Source organism: Rhipicephalus microplus, chromosome 3, assembly GCF_043290135.1.
Source record: "Rhipicephalus microplus isolate Deutch F79 chromosome 3, USDA_Rmic, whole genome shotgun sequence".
Lineage (NCBI taxonomy): Eukaryota > Metazoa > Arthropoda > Arachnida > Ixodida > Ixodidae > Rhipicephalus > Rhipicephalus microplus.
The window spans coordinates 113,465,499-113,482,883 of record NC_134702.1 but is presented as its reverse complement, the minus strand read 5'-3'; the positions used below and the strand labels follow the sequence as shown (position 1 = coordinate 113,482,883).

General features: G+C 45.7%; 1 protein-coding gene across 1 annotated transcript in view; it reads left to right on the top strand.

Annotated features, from left to right (window-relative positions):
• Positions 1-208: 208 nt before the first annotated feature.
• Positions 209-17,385, top strand: part of LOC119159960 (neprilysin-2) — a 96,705-nt gene continuing 79,528 nt past the window's right edge. Inside the window, exons 1-3 of the mRNA XM_037412745.2 lie at positions 209-575; positions 10,177-10,461; positions 11,900-12,037. Coding sequence (XP_037268642.2) covers positions 570-575; positions 10,177-10,461; positions 11,900-12,037 — 429 coding nt within the window. The 5' untranslated portion in view covers positions 209-569. The remainder of the gene's footprint in view (positions 576-10,176; positions 10,462-11,899; positions 12,038-17,385) is intronic.

Below are 17,385 nucleotides of genomic sequence, written 5' to 3'. Positions count from 1 at the left end.
TGTGCCTTGTCTCATACGCCACATTTTTTCGCTCCATTTCCCCTCTTAATGGCAATTTATTGTGTCGCCTAGAGCATATATATATATATATATATATATATATATATATATATATATATATATATATATATATATATATATATATATATATATATATATATATATATATATGCTGAAATGGATAGATAGATAGATCACAGGTGTTTTTATTTTTCGAACACACAAACGAAATGAATAGGCAGCCGAATAAAGCCCGCTATGTGTTACACAATTAGGCTCGGAAAATTTTTCGACCGTGCACTACGTGATGAATAAAGTGACTGAGTACAACTAAAACGTTTGCCGCACCTCCTAATACCCCACTTTTTGATATCTACATGAATGCTGAGGCGTCAAAGGATCATTTCCTCAAACATTGCTGACTTCCGCAGGTTGACACTGGAGTGAATGATATACGCCGTCAGACCACCATATTCCTAACGACCTTGATTGTTCTGCTGGTTGGACTGCTGAGCTGTATATTTCTTCTCGCATACCTTGTCTCCGAGCAGCCAGCAGTTAAAGAAGACATGACGGTGAGGACTCTAGAACTTAAGGTGCAGGTAGTATACTAACGGAAACTATGTTCCTTATAGCGTTCACGTAGTAAACTATATTCGGCAGCCGTCGTTATGTCTTTTCGGTCCTCGTCATATTTTTTCTTCAATGACGTTCCTTGAACTATACACTCATTTTTTTCCAGTCTTTGGAGTTCGCACAAAAAGTAGGCAAAAACTCGAAAGGCGCACTGCGATGGGAGACAGAAGAAAAAGACATATAGACACCACTGAGCAGATAATTCAATTTATTTTCAGCCGACGGGCAACACCACTGGACCGGCAATTCGTTCTATTTCAGCGCATTGTTTCCCGCTAATTTGGTCTGTACCAACTGAGCCAAGCCTTTCGTGGTGTTTTTACTGCGTTAACGTTGTCATCCAGCCGTGGAACAAGTGAAAAAGTGCCTCACTATTGACTTTTTGTTATTAGGCATTCAGTGTGCGATCAGCTTCAGCGACGTAGTCATCCTGATTGATGTAGGTGTGGAGACGGGGAAAAATGACGTCTGTAACAATACGGTTCTTGAAGAAGCTATACGTCCTTGCTAGTGACACCCATATTATGAGCTTAATGAATTGACGTTTCTTAAACTGCAAAACAGATAGGTTTGGAATGTCAGGTAGTCTCATTTATAAAAAAAATCGTTCAACGAGACTTTTTTGATGCGAAGCATTTCTTAGCGAACTTCGGCGAGAGTATCTATCTCTCTATCTAGCCGCCTACGACATTTAGCTCTCCTGGCCGATTCAAAAATGGTATCAATATCAAACTTGGTATGGCATTACATGACTGTATAAAGAACTTGTCATATCAAGAAACTCATGACGTGTATGTCATAAATGTCATGATATACATTTTCTGCTCCTGCAGCTCTTGCGGTGGTTTCGTTCACATAACATGTTGCAAAACTGGTGTGATATGACATGATTGCATGGAAAACACAAGCTACAGACCCTAACATCAAAATCATGACATGCGTGTCATGTAACGACATGACTACATGCCACGCTCATGATGCGCTCACCGCCGTTTCTCTAGCGTGACATATACCGAATTTGGTATAAAGGTACGTGAATGGATGACGAGGGTATGGGGCTGGTGCAAACATGATAATCATGAATCAAGTAGTCATGTAACACATGACTACTTTCCACGCTCATGATTCACTGGCCCTCTTTCGCTAGCTTCACTTATACCAAAGTTGGTATTACGGAGAGTGAATGGATGACGAAGGCATGTTACTGATGCAAACATGATAAACATGAGATGCGTGTCATGTAACAACATGACTACATGCTACACTCATGATGCGCTCGCAGCCGTTTCGCCAACTTCACAAGTAGCAAACTTGGTACTACGTGACGCGAATGAACGACATAAATAAATGACACGTCCAAACGTGATAATCAAGACAGGTGTGTCATGTAAGAACATGTCTACACGCCATACTGATGATGCACTCGCCGCCATTTCGCTAGCTTCACATATCCCAAATTTGGTATTACGTGACGCCAATGGATGACGAAGGTATGAGACTGGTGCGAACATGATAATCATGAAATGTGTGTCGTGTGAGAACATGACTAGATGCCACAGTCAAGGCACCAATACATTTCGACGTGACACGGTGCGCGTGATCGCTGGCGTTCATTTCGTCGCGTCACGCTGGCGTTGCCATGCCAGGCGCCGGTCCTGTCATATACTCGCCGGCGCGTGCCATGCTACGTTGCTCTGACGCATGCGCGTTTCAGCGCGTCCGGTGTCCCTCCGTCAAAAAAAGAGGGCGCAGTGTTGTTCGGCTAACGCAACGGCGGAAATGGAGCATGTCGCATTTCACGCAGGTTACCGTCGGCCCGCGCAGACGGACGCTAGTCGCTCCGGGAGGCAGACTGTATAGAGTTCTCGCGTTTTGCTAACGTAGGCTCGCTGTGCCAAGCGTGCGCACGCTTCAACGCTACATTGGAGTGTATAGGGCCTTTCAAGATGCACTCGCGGCTGTTTTGCTAGCTCCACATACGCCGAATTTGGTGTTACGTGACGTCGATAGATGACGCATTATATGACTGGTGCAAACATGATAATACTAACACGCATGTCATGTAAGAACATGGCATCATACCACGCACATAGCGTGCTCACGGTCGTTTCGCTAGCTTCACATATACTAAATTTGGTATGTCGTGACGTGAATAGATGACGAAAGTAAACGTGATAACCATGACACGAAAGTCCTGCACCGCATCATTTACCTCCACCTCGTAAAGTTGTGCTGATTTTAAATTGACATATCAACCTTTCTCATTCGTGCATCGCATATCATCGATTCCCACTGTACGTGGGGTCGCCAATTTTTTATTACTGTGTCTACTCATTGCTGCCTGCAGCACCTTGGCCGCCAAGATATGAGTGTTTACAGTGCTGCACTGAGGGTATATTTCCTACAAGGTAAAGTCACTTTAGAAGTACATCATACAAAAATACAGAAATACCAAAAAGCATAATAAAGGAGCAGTAAACTTTAACTTACTAATTTGGAATATCAAATTTGAATATCAAAGCACATACAGAAGTGGAATCCTTGTAAGCATTTGTTTTGCGTTTAGATTTGAGCTTCGACAGGGTAGATCATGACCTGTTAAATTTCACGCGTGCGTGATAATCTAGTCAATTTTATTTGTTAAAAATGTTGGAATAATCAGGAGACTGTGCAACTTTAGCCGTGATTTGAAAGGACAAAGACAAATAGAAATTTAAAGCGCTGATATAGACAGGTTCCTGCCATATTTACTGGAAATGAAACGAAGCGCATTTTTCTGATTAAGCTCTTTGCGGGTAGTCTCCATGTTTGCTACTGATCTTGAGAAACACTTCCTAAAGGATGAGCGAAAATTCGGCAAACGTCATCATTTCCTTTCGAATTTCTCCAAAGAAGTCGCCACTCTGTATACTGACGTGCCTAGTGATAGAAAGTCTTAGCTTTATACAGCACCTTTAAAGCGGTGTATACCATCAATAACCGCTAAGTTATGTTGACGTCTTGCAATGCTAGTTACATTACTCGCTTCACCATGGCAACACAAAGGAAGGGCATCTGTGCACCAGCTGCGTCCCTGAATGCTTGCGCTAGGTAACAAAAGTTTGTGATGGTTTCGGTTAGGGAATATAGGGCGAAGCAGTCGCTGCCCCAAGAGAGGGATGTCGTGCGAAGCTTTTCGTCAGATATAGAGATTTTTATTGCAGTCGAATAATGTGTCCGTTAATCGAACAATTGAAATTACGCAAGTTAAATTACAAGGTCAAGAAGAACAATTCGACAGTGCTTCATAATAGTTGTAATACCCACACCACGCTTTATGTGCAGCTATGCTTACGCTATACCTTCGCCTCATTGCAGTCTGTGAAGGCTTCCCAAAGAAGCCGATTTTTTTATCCTGCCCGAAAAGTGCGTTAATAACAAACTTGAACTGTACCTCCTGAATTTGGCGTGCCACAGTAGTGAAGAAGTTTTCAAGCTATTCAGGGCAGTTGGAGCTGTGATCGGAACACTCGGCGTAACCGCCACCTTTCCACTTCAGAAGCGAAACCTAAGAGACGTTTGAAGCTCTGAAAGCCCCGATACCGCCTCGCGCTCTCGAAGCAGTCCCTTTACGTAAGTTTCGCTGCAGGTTCCTGGCGGACGCACCAGTTTTTCTTCTGTGGACTTGCGTTCTGGGTATTAGCAGCTTCCTATGCATTCTTCAGATAAAGCGAAGATGGCCTTCGTAACACCAGACGGTGTTTTAAGTGTGAATACACTTTATAAGCGACCCCAAACCATCCACCGCCGTCGGCGGCGTCCGCAGTCTTCTCTCTATATTTAAAAAAAAGAGGACTTGGCGGGCCGCAGCGCGACGCTCTACCGAATAAGCCACGGACGCGACGCTGATATCGGTGTCAGTAACGTGCCTTATACCCCCTCCCCCTTCGCTCGCTCCTCCGCTCTCCTCGCTCGCTGCAGCTGCGCGCGCACCCCTCTCTCTCGCGTGCCCGCCTTCTCTCTCAGTCTCCCGTCGAGAGCGGGTCGTGCGATGGATGTCCCGGAGGCAACGCTACCATCAACAACGAATGCAGTACAACCGAATGCCAGCACTGCACCCGTCGTTGGAGGTGACGGTACCGCGGTGGTTTCGCCGACGTTGGAAGACAAGACAGCGCTGCGAAGGGCTCGTGAGACCAAACGTAAGCGGGCGAAGCGTGCAGCGGATGCCGAACTGCGTGCTCGCGAGGTCGAGTGCAAGCGGGCGAAGCGTGCAGCGGATGCCGAACTGCGTGCTCGCGAGACCGAGGACAAGCGGGCGAAGCGTGCAGAGGATGGTAAACTGCGCGCTCGCGAGGCCGAGATGAGGCGTCAGCATCGAGCCGCGAACGCGGCCCAAGAAGCGGAACGACAACGCAAGCGTCAGGCGGAGAAGGGCGATGAAGGCCGGCGTCAAGACGCCGCTCGCAATCGTCAACGGCGAGTGGACGTTCCCGAAGCCGTTCCAGCCAGTGAACGTGCCGCGCGGGAGAGGGTGCGAGCCCTGGATATTGCTCGTCCGGACGCGTCGTGAAGTGTAAATAAATAATACTTCGTATATAATGTATCTGTGTACAAATGCTTCTTGACAAACAACACCTAAATTCATTAATTACACTTTAATCATCATCATCAGTAATAAAACTCCCAAGCATTTCCCGAGGGTGAACATGGTTAAGCGCAAATGCACGGGGTGATGCTACAAGGGGGAGTAAAGTTAAAATCTGTTGGCATTCGCCAGTGAGTTAACGTAAACTCCCCCGTGTGATCATATTGCGATTCCAAAGAACCATTACACCATAAAGGCACCATAGTGTGATTAATAAATATAATAGGGCGAAATAATAAATACCCCTCATAGCATCACCCCGTGCATTCGCACTTAACCATGTTCACCCTCGGGGAAATGCTTGGGAATTTTTGAGTTTAACGTTATGCCCTCTGGTTTGTGCTATGGTCCAGTGACATTCGAGATATTTATGGATACAGTACTCCATGGAATGAAATGGGAAATTTGCATGTGCTATTCAGATGACGTGATTATCTACGGCAAAACTTTTCGACAGCATAACCACCGCTTGTCACTTGTGTTTGATTGCTTACGCGAAGCTGGCCTTGTTTTAAACTCGAAGTAGTGCCATTTTGGATAACGTCAGGCCCTCGTAAAAGGCTTTCTCATGGATAAAGAAGGCGTACGACCAGACCCACAGAAGACCGCAGTGGTTCGCAACTTTTAACAGCCACAAACAGTGAAGAACCTGTGAAGTTTTCTGGGTCTGTGCTCATACTTCTGCCGATTTATTAAGAACTTCGCACAACTTGCCTCCCCACTGACGTCCCTCATTCATAAAGACACACCGTACTTGTGGGATGATAAACACTGACCAGAGCAGAGAAGAACTACACCGTCACCGAGCTAGAGTGCTTAGCAGTCGTCTTTGCCATTCAGAAGTTCTGACCATATCTACATGGCCACGCGTCCACAATAGTGACCGATCATGACTCCCTATGCTGGCTTGTGGGACTTCACAACCCATCTAGCCGGCTGGCTCGTTGGGGTTGCGCCTCCAAGAGTACAGCTTTTCTGTGACCTATAAGAGCGGACGATGTCACACAGATGCCGACTGCTTATCCCGCCTTCCTTTTGTACACACTAATGCTGACGACGATGACATTGATGACCGTTTAGTTTCTGTCTCGTCCGACTTCCCAGGTACCAGCATCTTCAAACGTGAGCAACAGCGCGACTCTACCCTGAAACCCTTGATCGAAGCTGCACATAACTCTGCCGACAAGGACTTTACAAATTCAAATGGCTTGCTGTATAAAAGAAACTATTCAGCCGACGGCCTCCCTTTGCTTTTAGTGGTGCAGGAAAGACTGCGCCAGGTCGTCCTTCGTTCTATGCACAATAACATACCATCCGGTCATCTAGGTTTTACACGTACGTTACATCGACTACGTGAGAAGTTCTACTGACCGAAAATGTGTAAGACCACAAATCGGTACGTCACGAGCTGCGCTATATGTCAGTGCCACAAGCGATCCACCACTGCCCCGGCAAGTTATTTACAGCCCATCCCTCCACCAACATCCCCTTTTGAAAAAGTCGGCATCGACCTGCTCGGACACCTTCCTAAGACCCCATCCGGCCACCGATATGTTATGGTGGGTGTGGATTATTAAGCTGATTATACGGAAACGGACGCACTGACATCGGCCACAGCAGCCGCTGTTTCTTCTTTTCTGTTACAACGGGTCATACTGCGTCACGGTGCTCCACGGGTTGTCATCAGTGACTCTGGACGGCAATTTATCGCCGATGTGGTTGAAAAATGTTGCGCCTCTGTGGCTCTTCTTATCGCCACTCCCCCCTTACCATCAAACAAACTAATGGTCTTACTGCGAGAAGAAATCGAATTCTTACGAATATGCTATCGATGTACGTTGATGCTGACCACAGGAACTGGGACACTGTCTTACCGTTTGTTACTTACGCGTATAACACCGCAAAGCATGAAGTTACTGGACATTCGCCCTTCTTTTTGCTTCACGCATAAAATCCACGGAGTTTTCTGGACGCTCTATTATCTTTATCGCATCAAGAAGATCTGTCCATCGCTCAGACGTTGTGTCGTGCTGAAGAAGCACATAAACCTGCGCGCCTTCGAATATTGTTTTCTCAAGAACACAGCAAGAGTTGCTACGATGCCAAGCATATCCCCGCAGAATTTTCTCCTGGGTAGTACGTTTGGCTGTGGACTCTTGTCCGAGGAAAAGGATTGTACCGGAAGTTTCTAGCAAACTATCTCGGCTCATTCGTGATAGTCACTCGTCTCAATGACGAGAATCACGTTGTCGACCAAGTCACAGCCAATAACCGGCGTTCTCGCACTACGGAAATTGTTCACGTAGCCCGCCTCAAACAGTACCATCATAGGCTTATTTAACTAGTTCGGCGAGCTTCGTCTGCCGCCGGGGGAAACGCAACAGAGATGCGCGAGCCCATGGGGCGCAGAAGAAGAATAAGGGTAGTGGAGCGGTGCTAGAACTGCGTGGTTGGGTGAGCCGAACTAGGCCTCTCCCAAAAGTATGCTGCTTTGTCCCAACGCCATTTCACCTCATCTGTATATAAACACAATATATATATATATATATATATATATATATATATATAGTATACCACGTATGTTAGCTCTTTTTTTATTAACCATTCGTAGACGTCTTGCCGTCATGATAGTGTTAATCGCAACTTCTTACTAAATATAATGTATTCTTCATGTACCATCAAAATATGTTTGTTGTGAAGCAAGAAATGAACGTAATATTACATATACCTTCTTAAAAATTCTAATAACTTCATATAAATGTGAAGAGGTTGACTATTTGCACAATGTGAGTAACGGTTTTGTAAGCAGAAGACCCAAGTAAAAGCATTAGGTGCATGTACAAACTATGTACTTTATTAACGCTGGCGTTAGAAACAGCGGTATGTCTGCTGGTCTGCTTCAGGATAAGTCAATGTCTTGTCATCGGGAGCAACGACAGCAAAAAACCATAAGACAATTATTATGTTACCAAAAAAGGTACTGCGATTGTTCGAGGGATACAGCGGTCAGCCACAAGATCTTAGCAAACGCCCGTTACTCTCGAAATATTTCATATTACAAGCAAACCGTATTTAATACATAAGTTATTCTTGTCAACGCAAAGTAACAAAATATATCCCATGTATGATTTTTATCGATGTGTTGATTGCTGCCTTCTTCCATCAAGGATAAAAAACTCAACTGGGAGCACCTATGATAAGCATCATGCCGACTATCATATACCGAGTCTCCCCAAGAAACTGGAGAACGCTGTCGAGATAAATAAAAAAAACTTCAAACATACCTTTGACAAATTTAGTCTTTAAAATTGCGTCAAATACGATTTATACAGGTATTTGGATCAGTTATAACTCTGTGTCTGTATTGTATAGTAGAGTTTCAAGCCTGTCTGTTTTATTGTTTTTGTTTTTTTGTTTTTTGCTAAAAAGGTACGCGTCTGCAAATGCGTCCTTCACTTCACTTATGCTACACATTGCGATAATTATGTTTTTGAGGGTATTTTTTAAGTATATACTGTTCTGTTCTTTTTCAAATTTGAGATGTGCATTAAGCGATCAGACTTAGCTGATTGTGATTCTGCATAAAATTTTGTTTATTTTTTTGCGTCTAATATCTCTATTAGATGTTTTCTTTGTACGAGATTGTATTTCAGAGCAAAAGCTTCCGTCACGCTTTACAGCCTTTCGATTGGACACTGTTTTTCTTTTTTTCTGTCATATGTTCAGGAAATGCAACTTCAAATAAACTGAAAACCAGAATATGTTACGAAACCGACACAATCTAGAGATAAGCGCCTAATCTTAAGCGAAATAAGAAGGTGAACAGGTGGCCAAAACTGAAATTGTCAATGCTGGTAACTGCAAACACCATTTCACCGCGTTCTCGCAGGCAACTTCAACCACGTATCGTTTGGCTGTTCTGGAAATATTTATTTATTTATTTGTTTATTTATTTATTCAGAGGACACCTGCTTTGCCTTGAAGGCCTTATCGCATGGAATACAGCATCACAGTCTACCTATTTTGCAGTGAGAAGACAAAAAGATTGGAAACAAGGTCATCATCGAAGTAAAAAGTAGATTAGCTTGTTAAAATTAGCAGAAACTTGAAAGAAAAAAACTAGGAAAAATATGCATAATTTTAAACAAATTCGCGAATAAAAATTATGTATATGATACATCGAAACATAGTTTTCCAGTAATATGTTTCAATTTTGTACAGCTGGGGGAGGGAGAAGGAATGAAAAAACATTTATGTTGTGAGTAAACGCGTGTACATTCTTCAAAAGGATATGTCTAGCTGAAACATAAGATGGTTTTACCAGGTAGGTCTGACTGTCAATGTCTATTTGATTATAAAAATTCAGTGCAATAATATGAGTCACAAGTTTTTTTTCTATATGCTAAACTTTCCCAGCCAAGTAACGTTTTCATTTCAGTGACACTTCAAACAGTATCGTGGTTTACTAAAGACGATTCGTGCAGCCTGATTTGTAAGCTTTTCTATTGCTTGTTTCCAAGATTCCTGGTAAGGGTCCGAAATCATGGAGGCGTAACCTAAGAAAAATCTAATGCGTAGAAAGTACAGTGTTTCTTCCATATCGTTCGACGCTTATTTGAAATTTCTACGTTTAAAGAATAATATTATATTTGGTTAGGTATTGTGTGTTGTATATGTACGCTTCATTGAAGTTTCGCAGTAAAATTCACCACGAGGTGTCTGCACTCTGAGACTTTGCTTGGTATTGTGTCTTTAATTGCGTAATGTGCTTGTTGATGGCAGCTGCGTGTGTTCTCGTGCGGCAGTTCTCATGCTGACGTGTTTTTTTTTTTTAGTTTTGAAGCGAACTGCATAATAGCTCAATGCAGCCTTTGCTTCCCTATAAACTACTTTCTTTTGCGCCGTGCAACCAGGTGGACACATTATCGGCCCTATATGTACCTAGATCTCGGGCGACAAAGCCAACATGGACAACAAAAGAGCCTCCAACGGTACCTAGAAATACCTCAGTGACTACGCCACCTGAACAGAGACACCTTGTTCCATCTTCCCTCCTTGAGGGAAACGAATGCGTCGGACTTCTTTGTCGATATGTGGCAATGACACTGCGCGCCAACTTTGACTATGTTGTTGAACCATGCAATAACTTTTACAAGTACGTGTGCGGGAAGTACAGGGGAACGAGCATTACAGAACAGGTGAGTAAGAATAGCTTCTTCTCAATTTAGGACGAAAACTGCTCGCACAAGGAATTCTGTTCGGATTTTTTATGACTTCGTGCCATAAATGGGTCGCTGTTAAGTTCAATTTTTTATCCCTCCCACCACGTTGCGGATGTCCGCAGAACTCAATTGCTTTATTGTGTACGTATAGGTCGAGTTGCCTGTGAATTGGCCCAAATGAATTCATCGTAAAACACGTTGGTGTGGTTGTTGTGGGCTGCTTCTCCTTTCATCGTATCGATGCACCTGCCGGCAATTCATCCGCGGAGTAGAGACTGGACAACTATTACCATTTTTGTCCCAAAAAGCTACACAGAATCTTCACAGGCAGGTATGTAACAGGCAATGATTGATACGTCGAGTGTACAAAACGAAACTTGACCCCGCTCACCCTGTGTTTTTTGGTGTGAGTTGGCGTTGCTACTGAGTACTTTAACACACTATAGAGTGTGACACCAATTACGTGAACAACGCTCGCCACAAGGAGGGCCTCTGATTGAGACAACACTTATGGTTGACGCCAGCTGTTAGCGAACCGAGGGAATTGGTAGAAGACAGCCCTCAGAAAAGAGCGCCTGATCATCTGTATTGTGAGAAGGCGCTTGTGGAAGGGACCACTTCGTGCTCCGCTTTTGTATGGTATAGCTTGGCTGAGCTCTTGAGGGAAGTCTTTACTTTCTACTGTGTGCCTTTTTACTAAGAAAGAGGAATGTAAATGTCGACATAGGAGTTCAAGCTCTGCGAATACCTGACTGCAAAGAATCTGCTTGGATAAAATTATCTCGGTAAGTATATCAACGCCCTGCATAGCGCTGTGATCTCTCATTGCCAGTCACACAGGCTGTTATCTCGGTGCTCTGTTGATGACGGCATCCGTCGTTCTCGGTTGTGTGTACTATGACTCATTATGAAACTTTTTTTGAAGTTGCCAAAAGTACGCAACTTCTGACACAAAATTGCCGCTCAATTTTTTTCAATTATTCTCTATTCGATAATTGCTATGTGAGAACCATATGTTGTAATCCCGGATGAACTGCTGTGAACGTGCGAAGGGTATTTTCACGTACCTAAGCAATAAAGTGTTCTCACAAAAAAAAAATCGCAGCTTGCCCTCGGTGCAGTGTATATGGCTTAAAGGTGATGGAAAATCATGTGCAGTACCTACAGCTAGAAATAGGACAATTCAGGACTAAGTAACGAACACATTTTTGTTTCTACCATCTCGACTTCGAGTCATCTCGGCGTAATATCAGTGCGAACACGTAGATAGCAGAAAACATCATTACAATTAATAGTCGTCAGGAGATGGCGTCCTTAGCTCAAGCGGTTGTGCGAACACGTTATTGTAAAAAAAATCGTGTCGCGGATTCTTGAGTGCTGTGCACATGCCAAGTCATGTTTGTCTGCTTTACAGATTCAAGAAGCTATACGAGTGGAAGCATATCTGAACCTCAAATTCGTGGAGCCACCACAAAATAATCAAAGTGCGTTTGAGAAAGCATCTGCGATGTATAAAGCCTGTGTGTCCTTCGCCTCATCAAACCAACCAGAGGTAACAAATAATATCAGCTAATTTCTCGTGAAATGGCTCCCTTCGAGAAGTCCGCCTTTTTGCATGTGATATATACTATCGTGTTCAGATGGTATCGCCTGATTCGACCAATACCTTTCGATTGAATTGGGCAAATAAAGTAAAGTACATGGCAATCGTATTTACAGTGGCACACCATCAATCTAGCATTATTCTTGTGCGGTGGCATCTAAGAGACGGTTGCCTAACATGAAGAAAAGAAAAAAAAGTGTTACTGACTGTGATGTAGTAGCTTAAAAAAACGCGAGCATCAGCAGACGACAGCGCCACATCAAATAGAAGATAAGAAGAATGAAGAGGCATTGCAGCGCGCCCATTGAAAAAAGAAGAGGAGACGCTCGCGGAGAACGAAGCCGTTCGGACGCCGGCAAGACGACGCAAGGGAGCTTAGGGCGAACCCGCAACTACGCGCGAGGTTCGAAAGGCCGGGTTCCTGTCCTCAAGTCATTGACGTCCTCGGGGCACGGCGTGTCGGCGTGGCCAGCACGAGTTCTCGGTGAGTGGTCCTGTGGACATCTCCGGTACGGCGAGCGCCCTCGAAAGACCGGAGCTGCTGACCACGTCTACCGAGCCGACATCGCTGACAGTGTGCGGCTACGCCTAGACCTGGTGATATAGACAGTGGTATGCTGACCTGGCACCCAAGCGACGACTGCATCCGAGCACGCAACGGGTCCCACTCCAAGGCATCGGGCTACGGCACAGACTGTGAGACTGGTTACTCTTTTCTTTTGTGTGTGAACCACGCGCGTGTACGACTTACAGTACTGTACGCGCAATAGTTTTTTTTGTTCATCCAATATAACTCCCGTTTGTTTTCCTCACTGTCTCCATCTTCCTCGCGTCACACGCCTTGCTATGTGACGAACCTAACACACGACATATCTGGCGTCCGCGAGACAGGACTACTCTTGTTACATCTAAGGAGAGTATCACATCGCATATGCGTGTGTGACGGTCGATGATGAAGGCAGATAAGCTGACGGCGATCGGAAAGGAATTGGGGTTAAGTGGATCAGCACTAAAATAATGGATGGACCAAGAACGCGCACGCGAAAAAGAGGCACGTGACGCTCGTCTGGCTGAACGAAATGCCGCGAAAGAAGCCGAGGCAGAGGCAGTCGCTAGATTACAAGCAGAGAAAGAAGTTCTTGAGCTCAAGTTAAGGTTGCATCAGTTAGGTGCGACAGCAGGTAGCACAACTACTGGGCAGCTTACCGAGGGTGCGCCCGTAGGCACCACGCAGAGCTACCGAAGTCCACATAAACTCATCCCAGCCTTTAACGAGAAACGCGATGAGCTGGACGCATATATACAGCGATTTGAGCGCGTCGCTACTAGTCAAGACTGGCCGCAAGAAAAATGGGCCATATCACTAAGCCTTTGCTTGACCGGAGAGGCCTTGAGTGTAGTTGGTAGGATGGCACCAGAACATGCCATGGACTACGTAACGTTGAAGAAAACGCTACTACAACGCTTTAGATTCACAGAAGAAGGCTATCGGACAAAATTTCGATCAGCAAAACCAGATAATTCTGAAACGGGCACGCAGTTTGCCGGGCGTCTATTAGGTTATTTTGACCATTGGCAAGAAATGGCCAAGACAGACCGGACCTACGATGCTCTGCGAGACAAAATTGTCTCGGAGCAGTTTCTCGCGCAATGCCATGAGAAACTCGCTGTGTTTCTTAAGGAAAGAAACTGTGAAAGCCTTGAAAAACTTGCGGAGGCTACAGACCACTACTTGGAGGCCCAGGGGTTGATTAACCTTGGCAAATGTAAAGGCGATATCCTGAGCAAGCCTCCAGGTCAAACTCCAACGTCTGAGCGGCAAGATGACAAAGAGAGACCGCAGTGTTTCCTTTGCAACAAAAAGGGTCACAGAGCAGCTGATTGCTGGACCAACACAAGGGGCCCAGGTACAAAGCCACCCTTTTGTGGAAAAGGCCGCCGCACTGGGCATAAAACAGCTGACTGCTCCAAAAGGGCCAACAGCGTTGAGAAGGCCTCATGCTCTTTTCAACAAAGAGATGGAGCCAAGATAATTAATTCAGAGTCGCAGGCTTCCCTTTGTGTTCCTTATAGTCTGGAGTGCGCAGAAACGCGCCCAGCCAAGCTGAAGGAAAAATCGATGCCCACGGGCGAAGGTGTACTCGAAGGATATCCCGCAACAGTACTGAGAGATACCGGATGCGATTCAATCATTGTCAAAAGGTCTCTTGTGGCGGATAGCAAGCTGACTGGAAAGATTTCCTCGATTTACCTCCTGGACGGACGGTTGATGAAGCTGCCTGAAGCACACGTGGAAATTTTTTCACCGTTCTTCACTGGCAAAACTCGAGCCCTTTGTATGGATACTCCTTTATATGATGTTGTCTTGGGAAATGTGGAAGGCGTTCGAGATGCTCACAATCCTGATAACGATTGGAAGAACCGTCCTTACACCCAGAACACTGCAGAAGAGTACTCTGGCGCAAAAAAATTCGGTTCTGCACACGGACCCTTGTATGCAAAGACTTCAACATCGGCTGCAAAGAAAACACGTTGCAAGACAAAAGTTGCTGCAGTAAACCGAAAGGCAGGAAATCCACATCTACTTCCGGCTCCAGTTATAAACCCCTTAGACATCAGCCCACAGGACTTTAAAACCAAACAGGAGGAAGACAGCAGCCTGCGGAAATGCTTCGAAGCCGTCAACAAAGAGGTCAAGACCAGGTTTGCTAAAATATTGTTCTTCACGAAGAATGGTATCCTCTATCGCAAGTACACCCTGCACTCTAAGAGGTAGGTGAATCAGCTTGTGGTACCAAGGTGCCTCCGACAATTTGTTATGAAAATGGCCCACGAAGGCATCCTTTCGGGCCATCAGGGAATTAAACGAACTACCGACCGGGTACTCGAAGAGTTCTACTGGCCAGGGGTTCAGTCAGACATCACACGATTTGTTAAATCGTGTGATATATGTCAAAGAACTATTCCCAAGCATTTGGTGGGTCGTGTACCTCTCGGCAACACTCCTATAATTGACACCCCTTTCAAGAGAGTAGCCATTGATATTGTGGGTCCATTATCACCGATGTCAGAGGGCGGAAACAAGTACGTACTGACAATGGTGGACATGGCAACGCGTTATCCCGATGCTGTAGCACTGCCGAGCATTGAGACGGAGAAAGTCGCTGAGGCACTTCTGGAGATGTTTTCTCGTGTAGGTGTCCCACGGGAGATAATCAGTGACAGAGGCACGTCATTTTCGTCACGCCTAATGAAGGAGCTAAGCCGACTTCTCTCCTTCAAACAATTGCCAACAACCCCACATCATCCCATGGCTAATGGCCTTGTAGAGAGGTTCAACGGTACCCTGAAACAAATGATAAGAAGAATGTGTCAGGAGTGTCCGAAGAAATGGGACCGGTACCTGGCGCCCTTACTCTTCGCTTATCGCGAAGTTCCCCAGTCGAGCTTAGGCTTCTCCCCGTTCGACTTGCTCTACGGCCGTTACGTCAGAGGTCCCCTGGCGATATTGAAAGAATTATGGGCCGCTGATCATCTTGATGATGATGTTAAAACATCCTATCGGTACTTAGTCGAACTGCGGAATCGTCTTGAAGACACCTGCCGATTAGCCAAAGAGGAGCTACAGAAAGTGAAAATGATACAGAAGAAGCATTGTGACCGAAAGACCAGACCACGTCAATTATCCCCTGGAGACAAGGTTCTGCTTCTGCTTCCATCGGATACCAACAAATTGGTTCTGACGTGGAAGGGACCCTTTAATGTCCTTGAGAAGAGAAACGATGTCGACTATTTAATTGACCTCGGTACCAGAACCACGCTATTCCATATAAACCTACTGAAGAAGTATGAGGAATGGCCGGTTGCACCACCGCATGAAGCATCAGCAGTTTGCCGGGCGGATGACACCGAAAGCGACGAGCTACCATGCGTTCCATTCCAACGAAAGGAATACTGCTCCCAGTCTCATGCGCAAGCCGTATACTGCAACCATGCGAAGCTGCTTACTCTACAGTGAAGCGAGCGGCTCTGTCTTTTACGTGGTCGGTCCGGAAACTTCATATCTTCTTATTCGGACCCACATTCATTCTACATAGGGCCACAAACCGCTTGTGTACATCACGTCAGCCAAGCATGTGAACAGCTGCGCGTTACGGTGGAGCCTCATCTTTATGGAAGTGCTTAGATTACGTGGTCCGTTTGCCAACTCTGTGAGCAACGTCTGCATAAAGAATCGATGCTGAGTGGTATTAAAAGCTTTAGATGTAAACCTGACAGCGCAATACAAGTATCATGACGCTTTAGTTCTGTCACTTGTGTCTTTTTTTTCTGGTGTGTACTTTTGTGACCGAATGTGCCGAGTATGCGGGGCGCGGAACTGCTATAATGTGCAGTGGTGCTTACGTGTGTGTTTCCGACAGCGAACCAACGTGTCCCCAGTGCCCTCAAGTTCTTCTACCGGAAAAACTTTCTTAAGTGGGGGGTGATGTGATGTAGTAGCTTAAAAAAACGCGAGCATCAGCAGACGACAGCGCCACATCACCTAGAAGATAAGAAGAATGAAGAGGCATTGCAGCGCGCCCATTGAAAAAAGAAGAGGAGACGCTCGCGGAGAACGAAGCCGTTCGGACGCCGGCAAGACGACGCAAGGGAGCCTAGGGCGAACCCGCAACTACGCGCGAGGTTCGAAAGGCCGGGTTCCTGTCCTCGAGCCATTGACGTCCTCGGGGCACGGCGTGTCGGCGTGGCCAGCACGAGTTCTCGGTGAGTGGTCCTGTGGACATCTCCGGTACGGCGAGCGCCCTCGAAAGACCGGAGCTGCTGACCACGTCTACCGAGCCGACGTCGCTGACAGTGTGCGGCTACACCTAGACCTGGTGATATAGACAGTGGTATGCTGACCTGGCACCCAAGCGACGACTGCATCCGAGCACGCAACGGGTCCCACTCCAAGGCATCGGGCTACGGCACAGACTGTGAGACTGGTTACTCTTTTCTTTTGTGTGTGAACCACGCGCGTGTACGACTTACAGTACTGTACGCGCAATAGTTTTTTTTGTTCATCCAATATAACTCCCGTTTGTTTTCCTCACTGTCCCCATTTTCCTCGCGTCACACGCCTTGCTATGTGACGAACCTAACACACGACACTGACACAAACCTATCTCGGGAGCGCTTCTATCTGATGGAATTAAGCGAGTCAGGAGGTGGGCGTGGCACAATCAACAAACACTTTATAACGCAAAATTAAAAGGCGTAAAATCGAAAGCGAGAAGAAAACCAACACTCGCGGACAA